The sequence below is a fragment of the Scardinius erythrophthalmus genome (genome assembly GCF_964197995.2).
Source record: "Scardinius erythrophthalmus genome assembly, chromosome: 3".
Classification (NCBI taxonomy): domain Eukaryota; kingdom Metazoa; phylum Chordata; class Actinopteri; order Cypriniformes; family Leuciscidae; genus Scardinius; species Scardinius erythrophthalmus.
The window spans coordinates 37,290,142-37,304,896 of NC_138223.1; the positions used below are offsets into that span (position 1 = coordinate 37,290,142).

A 14,755-nucleotide genomic window follows, 5' to 3' on the forward strand; every position below is an offset into this window, starting at 1 on the left:
GCCTTCTTACGTCAAATCTCTGGGTACATGCAACACACAAATACCGAAACAGGCAAATAACACTATCAGAGGAAAACAACTTGATATTTACCTCTAACTAAGCTCATTTCATACTTAGACATTTAGCCAGCATTTCTGTCTTGGCTTTCGTGCAAGCATACGTTCCCAAATACACACCTCGCACACACTCCAGTCTCTAAGGTATATCTGTCATATGGCACTGTGAGCGCGATTCCATTAACCAGTGTTTATGAACTCCTGCATCTGAGCTGTAACCTTTACTGAAGTGCTCTCTCCTCATAATGACGCCTAAATAACAGCCAGTAGCGGTTTGCTCCGATTGCAACTGAGGCATAGATGCCAAAATCAAGCTTCCCAGTATTAAATCAGATTTTTGTGAGAATTTTTCGATTATCATTTTGTTCACTGAGAATATCACAGGGTACGTTTATACACACTACAGCGGTCAATTCCCTGTCATGTTTGACCATCTACTATCTAGGTGACTGTACAACCTCTAAATCTCTGTGTACAAGATTTTTACAAGATTAAATTTTTTTGAAAATTACATTCACTTCTAGGTTATAATTTGATTTGCAGTTAGGTTAATGAATATTATGTGACAACTGCTGGTGTCATCTGAATCAGCAGATGTCTCAGTTTAATTTGATGTACATTACCATTCAAAACTTTGGGGTCAGTATTTGACCAGTTTTTTAGGTCAGTTTGACCTAAATATTAAAAAGCCTAGAAAATAGCCCATTTGTTATGTGTTCAATAATATTTGATTTGTAATGGTGTTACAATCCACTCCACCTATTGTTGTACCACAGTTATGAAATTACACAGTTGTTGATTTTAAAACAACTTTAAATGATAGCAGATAAATTCTGGTAAATATGAGATACGTTTGAGTTAGAAAGTGTTCTCCCTCATGTCATGAAAACATGCAGCACTACAAACACAATGCTACTAGCAGATGCACACAGAGACTCACAAAAACACCCAATGAACAGACATGTTCACACACACACACACACACACACACACACACACACACACACACACACATAAACACATACATACATACATACATACATACATACATACATACACACATGCACACATACATACACACATACACACATACATACACACATACACGCATACATACATACATACATACATACATACATACATACATACATACATGCATACATACATACATGCATACATACATATATACATATATACATGCATGCATGCATACAAGGACACACACAACTCAGCCCTAAACATATGCAAATCCATATGGGCCCTTAAACTGAACTTACGTTACCCACAACTTCACACACCTATACAAACACACAGGATGTGTGAGATTCTACGTGGAAAGTTTTCTTGGCCAGCAGATACGGAGGAAAAGCAGCACTACTAGTGTACGCCAAATACTGTAAATGTTATGAATGGCTGCAACCATAACATCTGTATCAGACCGTACACACTCTGACAGACACGAGCGCAGTGATGAGCAGGTTTTCGGGTGAGAGATCACTTCCTCCCCTGAGGGCTTGGTGATGGCCTGCTTCTGTTTTGACCAATCACACGCGAGCATTGGCTCACCCCCCCTGCCCATTGGTCATGGGTAATTAATTACCAAGCTGTTCCTTGTTTAGGCCAAATGAATATCAGCACATGGTTACCATGAAACAATGAGCCCCATCCCAAATCACTCAATCGTCCACTCCTCGGTGCTTTGTAACACACCATGTAGCATTCGCTAATGGACACCAAAGGGAGGAGGAAGTAGTTTGAGATACGAACATGAGCTGTGATGTGGTGTAGTGCATCCTTTACTAGGGCACAGATCGTGTTTTAAATCACTTGGACTATTAAACCACTATGAGCAGGTCACTTTTTCCTAGTCCAAAACATAATTTGCAAAGATCACATATAGCTAGGCCACAGATGCTCAATCAACATTTTCTGTTATTAACAGTTTGTTGAGTTGGCATGATTCCTCTTTATTCAATGCCTGATTAGAAACCCTCCAAATGATCTGAATCTTACAAAATCACTATCAGCCTATGTTTTATGACCATTCATGTCTTTATATAATGCTGCATATAACCTTATATAACTGAAGCTGAAGAGTGTGAAATTAAACATTTCTTGTTCTTTGTATTTTTTATGATCAGAAAACTAGCTTTGCATATGGCTAGGTGATTAGCCTGCTAGCTTATATTTGCTACATTTTGTACATATGTTTTTGATTAATCAGGCATTACAAATTACTACTGCTTGAGGTTCTAGGTGGACTCAACTGAACACCTGACCGATACACACACTTAGTATATATATATATATATATATATGAAAGTATACTTTTATTACATTTATCTAATGTGAATGTTTGCAATCTTTCCAGATCTTTCCTTTATCCAGAGACCTGACATGAATGGCAGAATAAGGCCAGTGAAGAATAAGTCAATTTCACACTTTTAAAAGGCCTCCACATGCAAAAAAATGTAAAATGCGATTTATATGACATTTGGAAAAAAAATCATTCACAATGCACGTCTACTTTTGAACGGCCGTCAATGTGTGCCCCAGGATGGCACAGTTACAGCATCTACCAGCAAGGGTTAACTGGACCGTACCAACCAGCCAAACCTTGACCCCTTGGCATAAAGATCATTATTAGCTATTAATACATGTTTGATTGAGTTTTATATTAAAATCTAGAGGACGGTAAATCTCCAGGAATAAGATTGAGCATCCCTGCAGTAAAAGCAGACAGCAAGAAAATGCAGACCAAACGTTTCTTAGGTGACAGCTTATCTGATATATCCAGTATTTCACACTTCAAAAAAAAAAAGAAAATAACAACAGCAAAGCAAAATATGGTATTGAACTGCAGTGTTAAGATATTTTGATTGTTGTCTGCCGAACATATCTGCTTCCTCAACTTTCTCGCCCATATCCTCCACTCCAAAGAAGCAGAATGTCATTAAAGACATAATGAATGACAAAATGCCATTAAATATGCATATCACTCATCTCAGAGACTTATGACACTGTGCATGACTGGACAAGAGCTCATTAAGTCACTGTAACTCTATCCGTAATGAAGTCATGCGCTGTGATTAAGGCTAAGCTTTAACCAGCATAGTGAACGAGGGACGAGAGCCAAATTCACTCCTATGGTGATGGAGGTGTGAATTACAACAGGTGCACATTGATAAAGTGGCAATTCATCCCCACGAGGGGGAGGAGGGTCAAAAGACACACACATGCACACTCAGCCGTAACTTGCCCGTTAGCAAACTGACCTGTGCCATAAGGTATTCCTTTTGACCTGATTACACGAATGAACTCTGTGTTAAATGCGCCCATTACACATACACACAAATACACACATTGGAACCAAATCCCCTTAATTTGTTAGCCAATACTGTTAAAGCCGACGAGAAAAGACCAGTGCAGGATAATGACCTCCGTGTCATGTCAATCCATCTCTTCTGCTGCCACAAACACTTTCACACACAAACGTTTTTGTGCACTTCAGCAGTTGAACTCTGTATACCCTGCTTTTACTTTTCAGTTTTATCTGACCGTTTACTGCTGTACACAAACGAAAACAACAAAATTAAAACACACTTTCAATTTTATTCAGTTTAGCAGTGAGTTAAGAGCTCTTTTTCTTTATATGTCTGTTTTTTTCTTCTTTTTATCGGAAGTTTTGTGCATTTACCAATTAGAGCTGCACAATTCTGGATCGAACTTTTTTTGTTTCAAACGGAGATCACGATTCTCCCTTGATTCTGTACAGACAACTAAACAAAATAGCGTGTCATTTCCTAGAGGTTCTGACAAAATGTTAAGTGCTGCAGTCTATTTAAAATGTTTTAAAAAATCAGTTTGAATGAATGATTAAATGACTCACTCATAAATACTTCACTTATTTCATTACTGGATGAATCAGCGTTTTTGAACAAATCTTTTGAATAAATGATTCAATGACAGATATAGTTCTTAACAGTCACTTGTCGCCACCTACTGGCGTGACGATGTAATTGATAAAAAAATGATATTTCTTTATATCCGACTTGTTTAGATACAATCTATAAACTTTTATCCCAGTACTTCTGTGATAATTTGAATATTTGTAACACAGAAATGACTGATACTGTGTGGTTATGACACTGTTTCATATCTACATTACAACTGCTTTCTCTGGCTCAGCAACAGCGTGAACAAAATTTGATTGTTCGATGTGTTAGTACTTGTCAAGTGTTTAATAGACACAGCCGAATCGCTGTCGTTTAAGAATGAGATTGTGTGAGTGTTTGAATCGAGATCATGATTTTTAATGATTAATCATGCATTTATAATGCCTATTACACCTACTTTCTTTGCAAAGTCTGTCCTAGTTAAAAAAAAAATCGCATTTATATTTAATAATTATTGATAATTTGAAACCAAACAAAAATCAAGTAAGAATCCTGTAAACGAATAAAAAAAATGCTACTAGAACATAAGTTATCCTAGTGGTAAATGTTGTCCTATTAAGACAAGTGGAACCATATTGGAATCAAATTAGGATCCTTCCAAATTATTGTAGAAATTCCTAAATTGGATTTAAGAATTTTTTACAAAAGAAGCAAAACATAATAATAAAATAAAATGTATTAATAAAGTATTATTCATAATTATAATTTATATTATATTATATTAAACAGTTTAAAAAATGAAAAGAATACCAATGTCTAGGCTTTATAACACACTGTCCTGTTTCTCTGACTAGAAAGTACACAACATTCTAGCTCTCTATATTCACTCCTTCACAACAAAGCTACAAAACAAGCCCACACCACACATTTCACTAACAAGTCATCATCCATCCAATGAGAGGCTTTTATTGACTATCATCTTTGTTGTTTGAAAACTAACATTTATAAGTCAAATTTCCCCGGTTTTCAGGATGATAGATTAAGGCTTGTTGTTTGCTCAGTCGGTACACAGAGACACAAGTTCAATGTAGAGCAGTACGTTGTCAGACAATTTGTGTACACAAGCAAGGTGTCTACCGCCTAAGTATCATTATTTCTGAAACAACGGCTGACACAATATCAGATTTGCACCATCTCTGTGTAGCAGTTATATCATTGAAAGTCTAGAATGCCCTCGTGTCCCTGTGTTCCGTTGCCATGCCAACAGAGGCTCCGTTACCACACCAACAGAATCTCTGAGTGATGCTTCACTCTGAAAGACATTCCACACTGTCCTCATCCCTCTGGTCCCTGTCAATCAGTGTCAAGCTTGATTGACAGCTGCTTCGACCCCACTGACGTGGGTAAAAAACGCTGTCACCTCACGTTAATCATCAGCGGCACATCTTAAGAGGGCGATACATCATCAGACGTTTTCAGATCGGCTAACGACTTTCCTGTTTTCCCAGGATTGAGTCTAACGGCTATCAGGAGCGCCTGTAGGGCAGCTTGAGAAAAGAGAGCAAGAGAGTAAAAGGCAGCTCGACCTCTCCGTCTGTTTCTCACCCTATTTTCTTACCCTCTATCTCTTTCTCAGTATTTATCGCTCCTACTCTCTCTTTCATTAACCCACTTAGCTGCAATGTCTGACCCAGACCACAGGCACATTACTCAAACTGGATCGAAGGCAGCACGACCAAGTGCAATTTGGGAGAATGCCTGCGTGAAAACAAGACAATGGCGAGCTGAGTACCAGAAACGCACACATTCATTGAGGCAACAGAAAATTAGAGCCCTGATAGAAAAAATAGACATGTCGTTTAGGCCTTCGAGTAAGTGGGAGAATTAGGTAAAATGGCGATGAGAGAGAAAGCGAAAAAGAGCATGTCAACTATTCAAGCTATTCAGAATACTATATTACCATACTACTTTTATTGTTGCAGCACATAGTTTGTAAGCTATTAGGGCCGGGACTGGGTATTGATGCAAATTTCACAATTCAATTTCGATTCACAAGTTTGCGATTCAATTCCGATTTTGATTTAATTTGATTCGATATTGATTAATTTGGATGTACTGTACATGTGGGACATTACATGGCAAATTTTATTTATAAATTGTATCTATAAAAGGGAAAAAATATCTCTCAAATGCTGTAAACTAGGAAGCCTGTCAGTAAATCATAAAAACGTTTCAATTTTCATGATGGATTTATTCAAACATGCATGAAATTTTAAAGAACATGTTAAGTAAAAATATGAAATCTCCTCTCTATAGTTCATTTTTCTAGCTAACTATCGAGCTACAGTATGTGCAGTGAATATAGCATTAAGTCACACTGTTTACAAACTGTTTCATTGACATCTTTTCTTGGTTGAAACACTTTTTGAGCGAATACGTGCGACATGATATGGATTTCAGTAAGTTGTACTGTGTCTTTCAACATATCTTCTGATGTTTATTTCGTGTTATAGCAGTGCGATCTGTCACGCCATATTGATGAGCCCCAAAACGGTATTTATTGAATTTCGTAATAAACTTGACACAATTTGAAAGCCGAGAGATTGTTTCATATAAAAAAAGTAACAGAGCACAAAGCTTATTGCGATTTATTGAATGGGAGGTACACTACAAATATTTTTCCACTTATCAACTGAAAACAACAGACTAAAAGGTCGACTCTTGGGATTTAAGAATCGATTTCAGTTCATCAAAATAAGAATTGATTAACATTGAGAAATCAATATTTTTAACCCAGCCATAGTATGTATTCTGTTCAAATCTCATGTATGCATTGAATATGGCCTATTACATTTGCCAAAATGGGCAGCATATAATAAAGTACATAGCGCTGGGTACTGTATCCCACAATGCAATGCACAACCTTTTCTCTGTGATAAATTAACGTAAAATTAGCTATGATTTTTGACTCTTTTATGACTTTTACAGCTTTTATAATAGCCCAACTATTAAGTGAACTGCCAAATTTTGTACATTTTTGCACAAATTTGATTTTGAAAAAACAATTAACCAAGATATCCAAGGTTTGGCTGGTGGTCCATTTAGGCCCTACTGGTAGATGTTGCTACTACAGGCAAAAAGCATCTCTCTCCATTGAGTTGCTCAATGATGGTGAAGACTACATTTATTTGATCAAAAATACAGTAAAAACGGTAATATGAAATATTATCGCAATTTAAAATAACAGTTCGCTATTAATATATTATTTATTCCTGTGATGGTAAAGCTGAATTTTCAGCATCATTACTCTAGTCTTCAGTGTCAAATGATCCTTCACAAATCATTCTAATATGATGATTAGCTGCTCAAAAACATTTATTATCAATGTTGAAAAAAGTTGTGCTCCTTAATGTTTTTATAGAAACCATGATCTTTTTTCAGGGTTCTTTGATTAATAATAAATAAAAAAAGTTCAAACAAACAGAATGTACAATGTCCATTTCTAAAGGTCTTTACTGTCACTTTAAATGCACATGCTTTAATGCACACACAGACCAGCCACTGAAAACTGAGACCCACACAGCATTTGATCACTGGATTTACAGAAATCTTTTTTTGTGTGTTTTCTCAACATTAAAATATACAAAATCACGTAATTTCATATTTACATGCAATGCATGGATTCCTCAACTTTTTTGTCAGCTGAACCTATTTGACCTCATATATTTACTTGAAGTACCCCTGAGATAATAAGTTAGGTCATCAATAATAAAATTAGTAACACTTTTGATTTGGGTCCAATACTCACTCTTAACTAGTTTCTTATTAGCATGCATATTACTAGGATATTGGCTGTTTATTAAAGCACATATTAATGCGTTATTCTGCATGACCATATTCTACATCCCTTAATCCTACCCAATACCTAAACTTTACAACTACCTTGCTAACTATTAATAAGCAGTAATTAGGAGTTTATTGAGGCAACAGTCACAGTTAATAGATAGTTAATAGTGAGAATTGGACCCTAACCTATAGTGTGGCCGTAAAATTAAATCAATAATAATAATAATAATCAATAATAAAATGAAGTTCATACATCTGATGTTAGTTAGTTTTCACACGGATATGCAGATAAACAAATGAAATATTTCATCTTTTTAAGAAAGTGTTTTATTTTGATACACTCACGAACCCTCTGCAGTTCCATCATGAACCCTGGGAAACCCTGACGTAATGTAATTAGAATAGATTTTCTTTCTCTTTTTATTTTTATATCAATATGGTACACGATTATTCTATTCACATCAGTGATAAACGAGTTAGGTCAAAAGTAATCTAAAAGTAGTCAGATTACATTACTTTAAATGTATAATGTAATGGATTATGTTACTAACTACATTTTTTTCATGTAATTTGTAATCAGTAACCGACTACAGTTTGAAAGTAATCTACCCAGCAAGTATTCCATTACGAACATAGCCAGAGATAGCGAGGAAAAACAATAGAGAAGGTTTATCCCTTACCTTGAACATTGCCAGCCCAACTCCCATTCTCTCTCCTCAACTCCTGCATGATGATGTGAGCTGGGTCTTGTCTCTTCCTCTCATAGCCCTGGATGGAGGAGTGACTGACCGTTGAAGCAGTTTGAGGGATTGGTAAGAAAAAGTAGGACTGGTGTAGAGACCGTGGATGAAAGTGTTGGTCCCTACTGTAAATCCAGGCTGGATGACTGAGCACAGGCAATTGTATATAAAATCAAAACTATTAAGAAAACTCACTCAAGAAAAGTAAGAATGATGCCTGGCTCACAAATGAAGACAAAATCAAAGACAAGTAAAACTTTAAATGCTTGAGCTATGCGAATGATGTTCAGTCACTCAAGAAAAGTTAAAAGTCTTGTATCAAACCTAAGAAATGTATGTAAAATTTTAAATGAACCAGGACAAAGTCAGGCCCACAAAATGTGATATAAAATGAAAAAGGTGAAAAGAAGAAGATAAAATGTTTTTAAAAGTTCATTTTCATCTGGGAACAAGTCCACAAGCTCTGGAGTTGCTTGACGCCCAGCAGAGTCCAGTAGTGAGAGGGCCGGAGAAGCGACGTCTGGTCTTAAATTCTTATTGGTTCAAGTATCCATGAACGTCCTTCGCTGGGTCCTTCTCATGACACTATTGGAAGGGAAAAGAAGAGAACAGTATCTTAAGCACAGGTTTTCTGGCTAATGATGTTGAATAAAGATCAAACTTGATGATGATTTTGGAAAACTGAGTGACATTTTTCTTTTTTCCCCTTTTGTTATTTCTTTCAATTGATCTAATATACAGTGCTCAATACTTATTGGTAAACTGATATGTAAAAAGATGCATTTTAGTCAACTTCGAGCCATAGAAAGGACAGGCATGTTTCACAAACACACATAATAGCACGCTTACAAATGCATACAAATACTTATGTGTGACATTTTTACCGTGTTACTTACCAGTCTAACTGTCCTGTGGCATTTCATCATTATTATTTGGGTAATGTTTACAAAAATGTGATACACAAGACAAGAGGGCGAGTGCAAGCATTCAAAAACGTAAGACAAGATGGTCGCTTTCCACTGATTTGTCCATTTCGCCCAATAATAGGCAAGTGAGATGCTTTTTTTTCCTTTTTGATTGTTTATTTTTCAAACAGTCCATATATAAGAAAAAAATGTGAGGGAGATGATGAATTTGAGATGTCTAAAGGACCATTTCTAGCTGAAACTGAACTTTAATTGGGATTTCAAACCATTCACTGAGAGGAAAGCATAAGCATAGAAATAAAATATCAACATGAATGGAAAAAGGGGATGTTCAGATTTCCTTCCATCTTAAGTTGTGACACAACGTCACTTCTTGGATCACCATCCCTTTCTCAGATTCATTTAAAATTCAATAAAAACCAAAGAAAAATAAAAACAACCCTGTTTGACTCCTGTTTGTAATATTTAGAGGTAAATATATAATATATTACAAACAACAAAATCAAAATACTAATCAAGAATATCAATCAGTCAATCAAAAAAAGCAGTTCTGAATTAAAATGTATAAAATGAAGTACAAAATGATCATTCAAGGAGGATGGGGGTATAAATAACTTACAGTGGGGAGTGAAAAGTTTCATTCTCTATTGAGATTACAGTCATACAGTGGTCATGCACGACACCTAAAAACAGGGACCCTACATGAATAGAGAAAATCACGAAGTGGTGATAAGAAAAGAAGTGGAGGTGACAGCCAGTCCAAAAGGTGTTCGATGAACGGATCAAATGAGAGAAAAAGATGGCGAGTGACAGCAGAAAATTAAACACTCAATAAAACGAAGGAGTGACCATAACAGCGCAAATGGACTCAAGCTCACAGGCAGGTGAAACTGGGGGGGAAACTGACGACGACTGCTGAACCCCAATCAATCTTTTGAGCAAATGCCAATTTATTGTTCACAATTCAGGTTTCATGTTTCAGCAGCTCATCAGAAGGCTGTCGACAACTCAAATCACAAGTTCAAAATGTGTCCAAGAAGCACAAATTAAGCAGTCACGCCAACCTCACCCATCTCTGTCAAAGAATGGAAGCAGAACCTCATCTCAGAAATGTGTCTGCAATGATTTCTCAAAGAAAATAGAAGACACTGATGCTTGCACTGGACAGTGAAGATGAATGGAGGATGTTTTTAGACCGGGTAGCCCAAGACTAGATGCGTGTGAGTGTTTTAAATGTGTGTATGTGTGAGAGTGTGTGTTACAAAAGAAATAATGTCAGGAAACAAATGTCTTTCTGTTCATAAGTGAGAGTGGAAGATGGACAGAGTTGGAGAGGAGTAAAAAATGGAGAAGTGACATTTAATTTTTGACACCTGGCTGTCCATTGGTTTAATGCATGTGTGTATGTGTGTGTCGATGTGTGTTTTATGTACATGTAAAAAAAGAACACACAAGTACACACACACAGACAAACAGACCGGACAGACACTAAACGAGCCGTTAAACCTACCTAGAAGAATATTAAAGCATCCAGGGAAAAAAAGAGTGATACGTGAGGGTAGATGGTGGAGGACAAAAGAACTGTTTAAAAAAGAGAGAAAGAAAAAGAAGAATTAAAAAAAATGATAAGGAGATGTGGAGATGGTTTTTTGAGTCTCTTTCGCAATTCTAACCAACTTTCATTCAGGGAGCGTCACACTTTTGAGATGAAGGGAGGGATGGGAGGAAGAGGGGACGATGGAAAGGAGGGACAGGTGAAGGAACGAAGGGGGACATATATAGTCCAAAATTTGTGAAAGAGTAAAAAAAAAACTTGCCCCTTCTTTCTCTTCTCGCCTGTCTCGTCATAAATAGACAAAATTATACACCATATAGATGGAGAAATAGATCAGGAGGCAAATGATGGAGAGAGCGAACAAATGAAAAGATGATGTGCCTCCCAGCACCACGATGAGAAAGAAGAAGAAAACAAAACGAAAGAAAAAAACAAATACTCCAGTGGCTTCCGTTTTCCTTCCTTTCTTTTAAACAGGAAAGGCAGTCAGTTTGTTCCTGTTGTCCAGTTGTTGCTTTAGTTCATCTTTTTCTTTTTCTTTCCCTCTTTTTTCCTTTCTTTCTCTCCCTTTCTTTTGGCTTCTGAAGGAGTCCTCCGTTTGCAGTAAGTAATAGCCCTTTTTCACAGACAGCGACTGAGGCAGAACAGTAGGAAGAGGTGTAACGGTTGCGATGTCTGCCCAAGAATTCCACACAACGAGACTGCGCTCTCTCTCTCTCTCTCTCTCTCTCTCTCCTCCCTTACGGACAGAACACTGTTGAGTAGGAGTGAGGCAGCGGAAGCAGAATGAGAGGGGTCCCTCTACAGGATTACTGCACAACTGAGAGAGAGGGAGAAAAAGAGGAAAAGCTAAGAATGTCTTTTCTATTCCAGTTCAAAGTAATAGAAATTAGTAGTAAAATTATTCAGTATAAATAAGCAAAAAAATTATTAAATACACAACATGGGGTATTTTGCAAAGCATGACATTAGATGATACTAATAATCATAATGACGGTACCAATAAAAGTTTGAAACAAATTTACTAATTATATCTATCTATATATAAAGATATATATAAACATTTTTAATGCACTACAGTTCAAAAGTTTGGGGTTGGTAAGATTGTTTTATTGTTTTTAATGTCTCTTCTCACCAAGAGTGCATTTATTTGATCAAAAACACAGTAAAACAGTGATATTGTGAAATAACGGTTTTCTATTGTAATGCATTTTAAAATGTAATTCATTCGTGTAATCAAAGCTGAATTTTCAGCATTATTACTCCAGTCTTCAGTGTCACATGATCCTTCAGACATCATTCTAATATGCTGATTTATTGCTCATATTAGAAATCTTTTGGAACATTATAAACATCTTTACTGTCATTTTTTATCAATTTAATGCATCCATGCTGAATGAAAGTCAAAAAATATGGAACTTTGGAAAAGTTGTGCATATATATCATTTTATTTTTATTTTTTATTTTTTTTGTACACTAAATTAATTTTTGTTGGGTTGGACCTGGGTGGAAAAGCACAACATTTCAGCTCTAATTATTACCAAAATCTTCACCAAACAGGAACAAACGATATGTATTCTACATATAAGTTACGAAATAAGCTAAATTAGTCTAACTTATATAATTAATGTTTTGTTCCAAAAATAAATTAAATCTCTTTGTTGTGTGACTTGCAATTCAATAAAATTCCTCTTTAACATCCTGTGGTATGTGGGTAATCAAATTAAAATTCTAACTTGAGCCAATTCCTCATTCTAGATAGATATTGCCCAGTCCTACTTAGGCACTGATTCTGTACCAGTGCACTTCCACTCCATCTGTCATCGGTCTAAGTTTTCTGTGTACATGTGGATGTCTGGTTCTCAGATGTCTGCTCTCTCAAGGGCTCACTCTCTCTTTCTCTGGTTTCTTGGCTTGAACTACTGATCACTGTGCTTTTGATCCTCAGTTTCTTGGCACCTGTCTTCCACTCCCTTTTTAAACTCACACAGTCTGTCTGCCTGTTGCTCTCTCCCTCTGTTGATCATTTTGAAATAGACAAAAATAAAAGGAAAGTTAAAGAAGGGCCATAGAAATGGTGCAATTTGGGCTTTCAATTTTGTAAAGATTTTTCTATAATTTCTATTGAAAAGGCTACTACTAAACTTTTTACCACCTCAGGCCCAAAGTATCAGGGTTGTAAATGAAATTGGATATCAATCAAAAATATTGTGCAGTACATATCAATAAAAAAAACACCACTCGTAAATACTAGCCATAAAGCACTACATAAAAAGCTATCAACCCTGTTTGGAATTCATGTAGCCTAGTAAGCCTACCAACAATTTGAATAGAAAACTGAATCAATACTGGCAGTATCATTGCCATCATTTACAGTGGGGACTCCAGGGACATGTCCCCACCATTTTTATCATGGATAATTTAAGCCAAACGGGTTTCAACATTTAGGCTACCCCTATCTTTTAAGATAATAGAAACATGCTCATGCTAAAGGTACACTATGTAACTTTTGGTCCACCAGCGGTCAAAAAACTGCATGCATTTTGCGGAAGAACATTGTTTTGGTTGTGCTTCGGCTGTGCGGATGAATATGACCCTTCAAAATACTTTTCAATAAACTCTGAGAGCTACAAATTTCAATTTATCTGTTCAATAAAATACCTTACTCACCTGTCGAGTAATAAAAACGGCATCTCCGCATCGCTTTTACAAAATTTCAAATCCCTCCTTTCTCGCCATTTACGAAAAGCCAAGACAATGTTGATTCTTGTTTTATTACGAGCTCTGTCACATTCTCTTTTTGTAAAAGTTTCTTAAAAAAACCTGATCAAATGTAAAGCTGATTTCTTTGATTTTATAGTCAATGGCAAATCTCCCCAAACCGGTTATGTTAATGTTATTGGAAAAGATATACAAAAAATACTAATAGTGGCTATAATTATCATCATATCACAGCACATTATTCACAATCAACAGTAGCTGCGTTTCCATTGCGCAAATTTAAATTGCGAATTGAAAATACGCTTAATGGAAACACGTAATTTTCGCAAACAAGTTTTTTATGCTCGCATGAGGTGGTTTTTCAGGCAATTCTAAAAAGAAATATTTCGCAAAACTGCAATGGGAGAAGTTTTTGCGCATTTACAGTTACCTGACGTAATGACACGGTATGTTTGGACAGAATACGAGACAGAGTTCTTTATTAAATTTATAAAAGACCAAAAAATAACAGGAATACTGAATTATAAACCTCAAAGAAAGATAATGTAAACACCTTAAACCGCTTTCCTTTATCGCAGTAAGGTCATAAACAGCTTAAGAATAAACCGATCTACAGAGCTAGATTTTTGCCCATTACCCTGATTTCTCCCAGCATGTAAACACCTAAACCTGCGTTCTGTCGGCTAAATGAAGTGCGCATGTGTGATTTGTGACAGGAAAGTGTTCTCATTTCATGGTAGGGGAAGAGAAATATCAACTTTTTCTTGACCCAAGAAATATAAAAAATGTGTTCTCATATCATGCAACCAGAGGACAAGTTATACATTTGTAGAAACTTCAAATAGGAGAGGATTGAACATACAGATGAGTATGTGGGAGTTTCCCCTTGACATTTTTAAATACTCTGGGGTTTTGAATGTAATACACATAATAAAAAGAGTGAATTACATCGGTAATACACATTTGCGTTGTGGCAACGTCTGTGGCACGTTGCATTTCTGCTATGGCAACGTC

General features: G+C 36.2%; 1 protein-coding gene across 1 annotated transcript in view; it reads right to left on the bottom strand.

Moving 5' to 3' along the window:
- The window catches only part of grin2bb (glutamate receptor, ionotropic, N-methyl D-aspartate 2B-b), a gene marked incomplete at its 3' end in the record, with an annotated part of 93,781 nt that extends 85,192 nt beyond the window's left edge, over window positions 1–8,589 (bottom strand). The window contains exon 1 of the mRNA XM_081361564.1: window positions 8,480–8,589. Coding sequence (XP_081217690.1) covers window positions 8,480–8,506 — 27 coding nt within the window. The 5' untranslated portion in view covers window positions 8,507–8,589. The remainder of the gene's footprint in view (window positions 1–8,479) is intronic.
- Window positions 8,590–14,755: the final 6,166 nt, after the last annotated feature.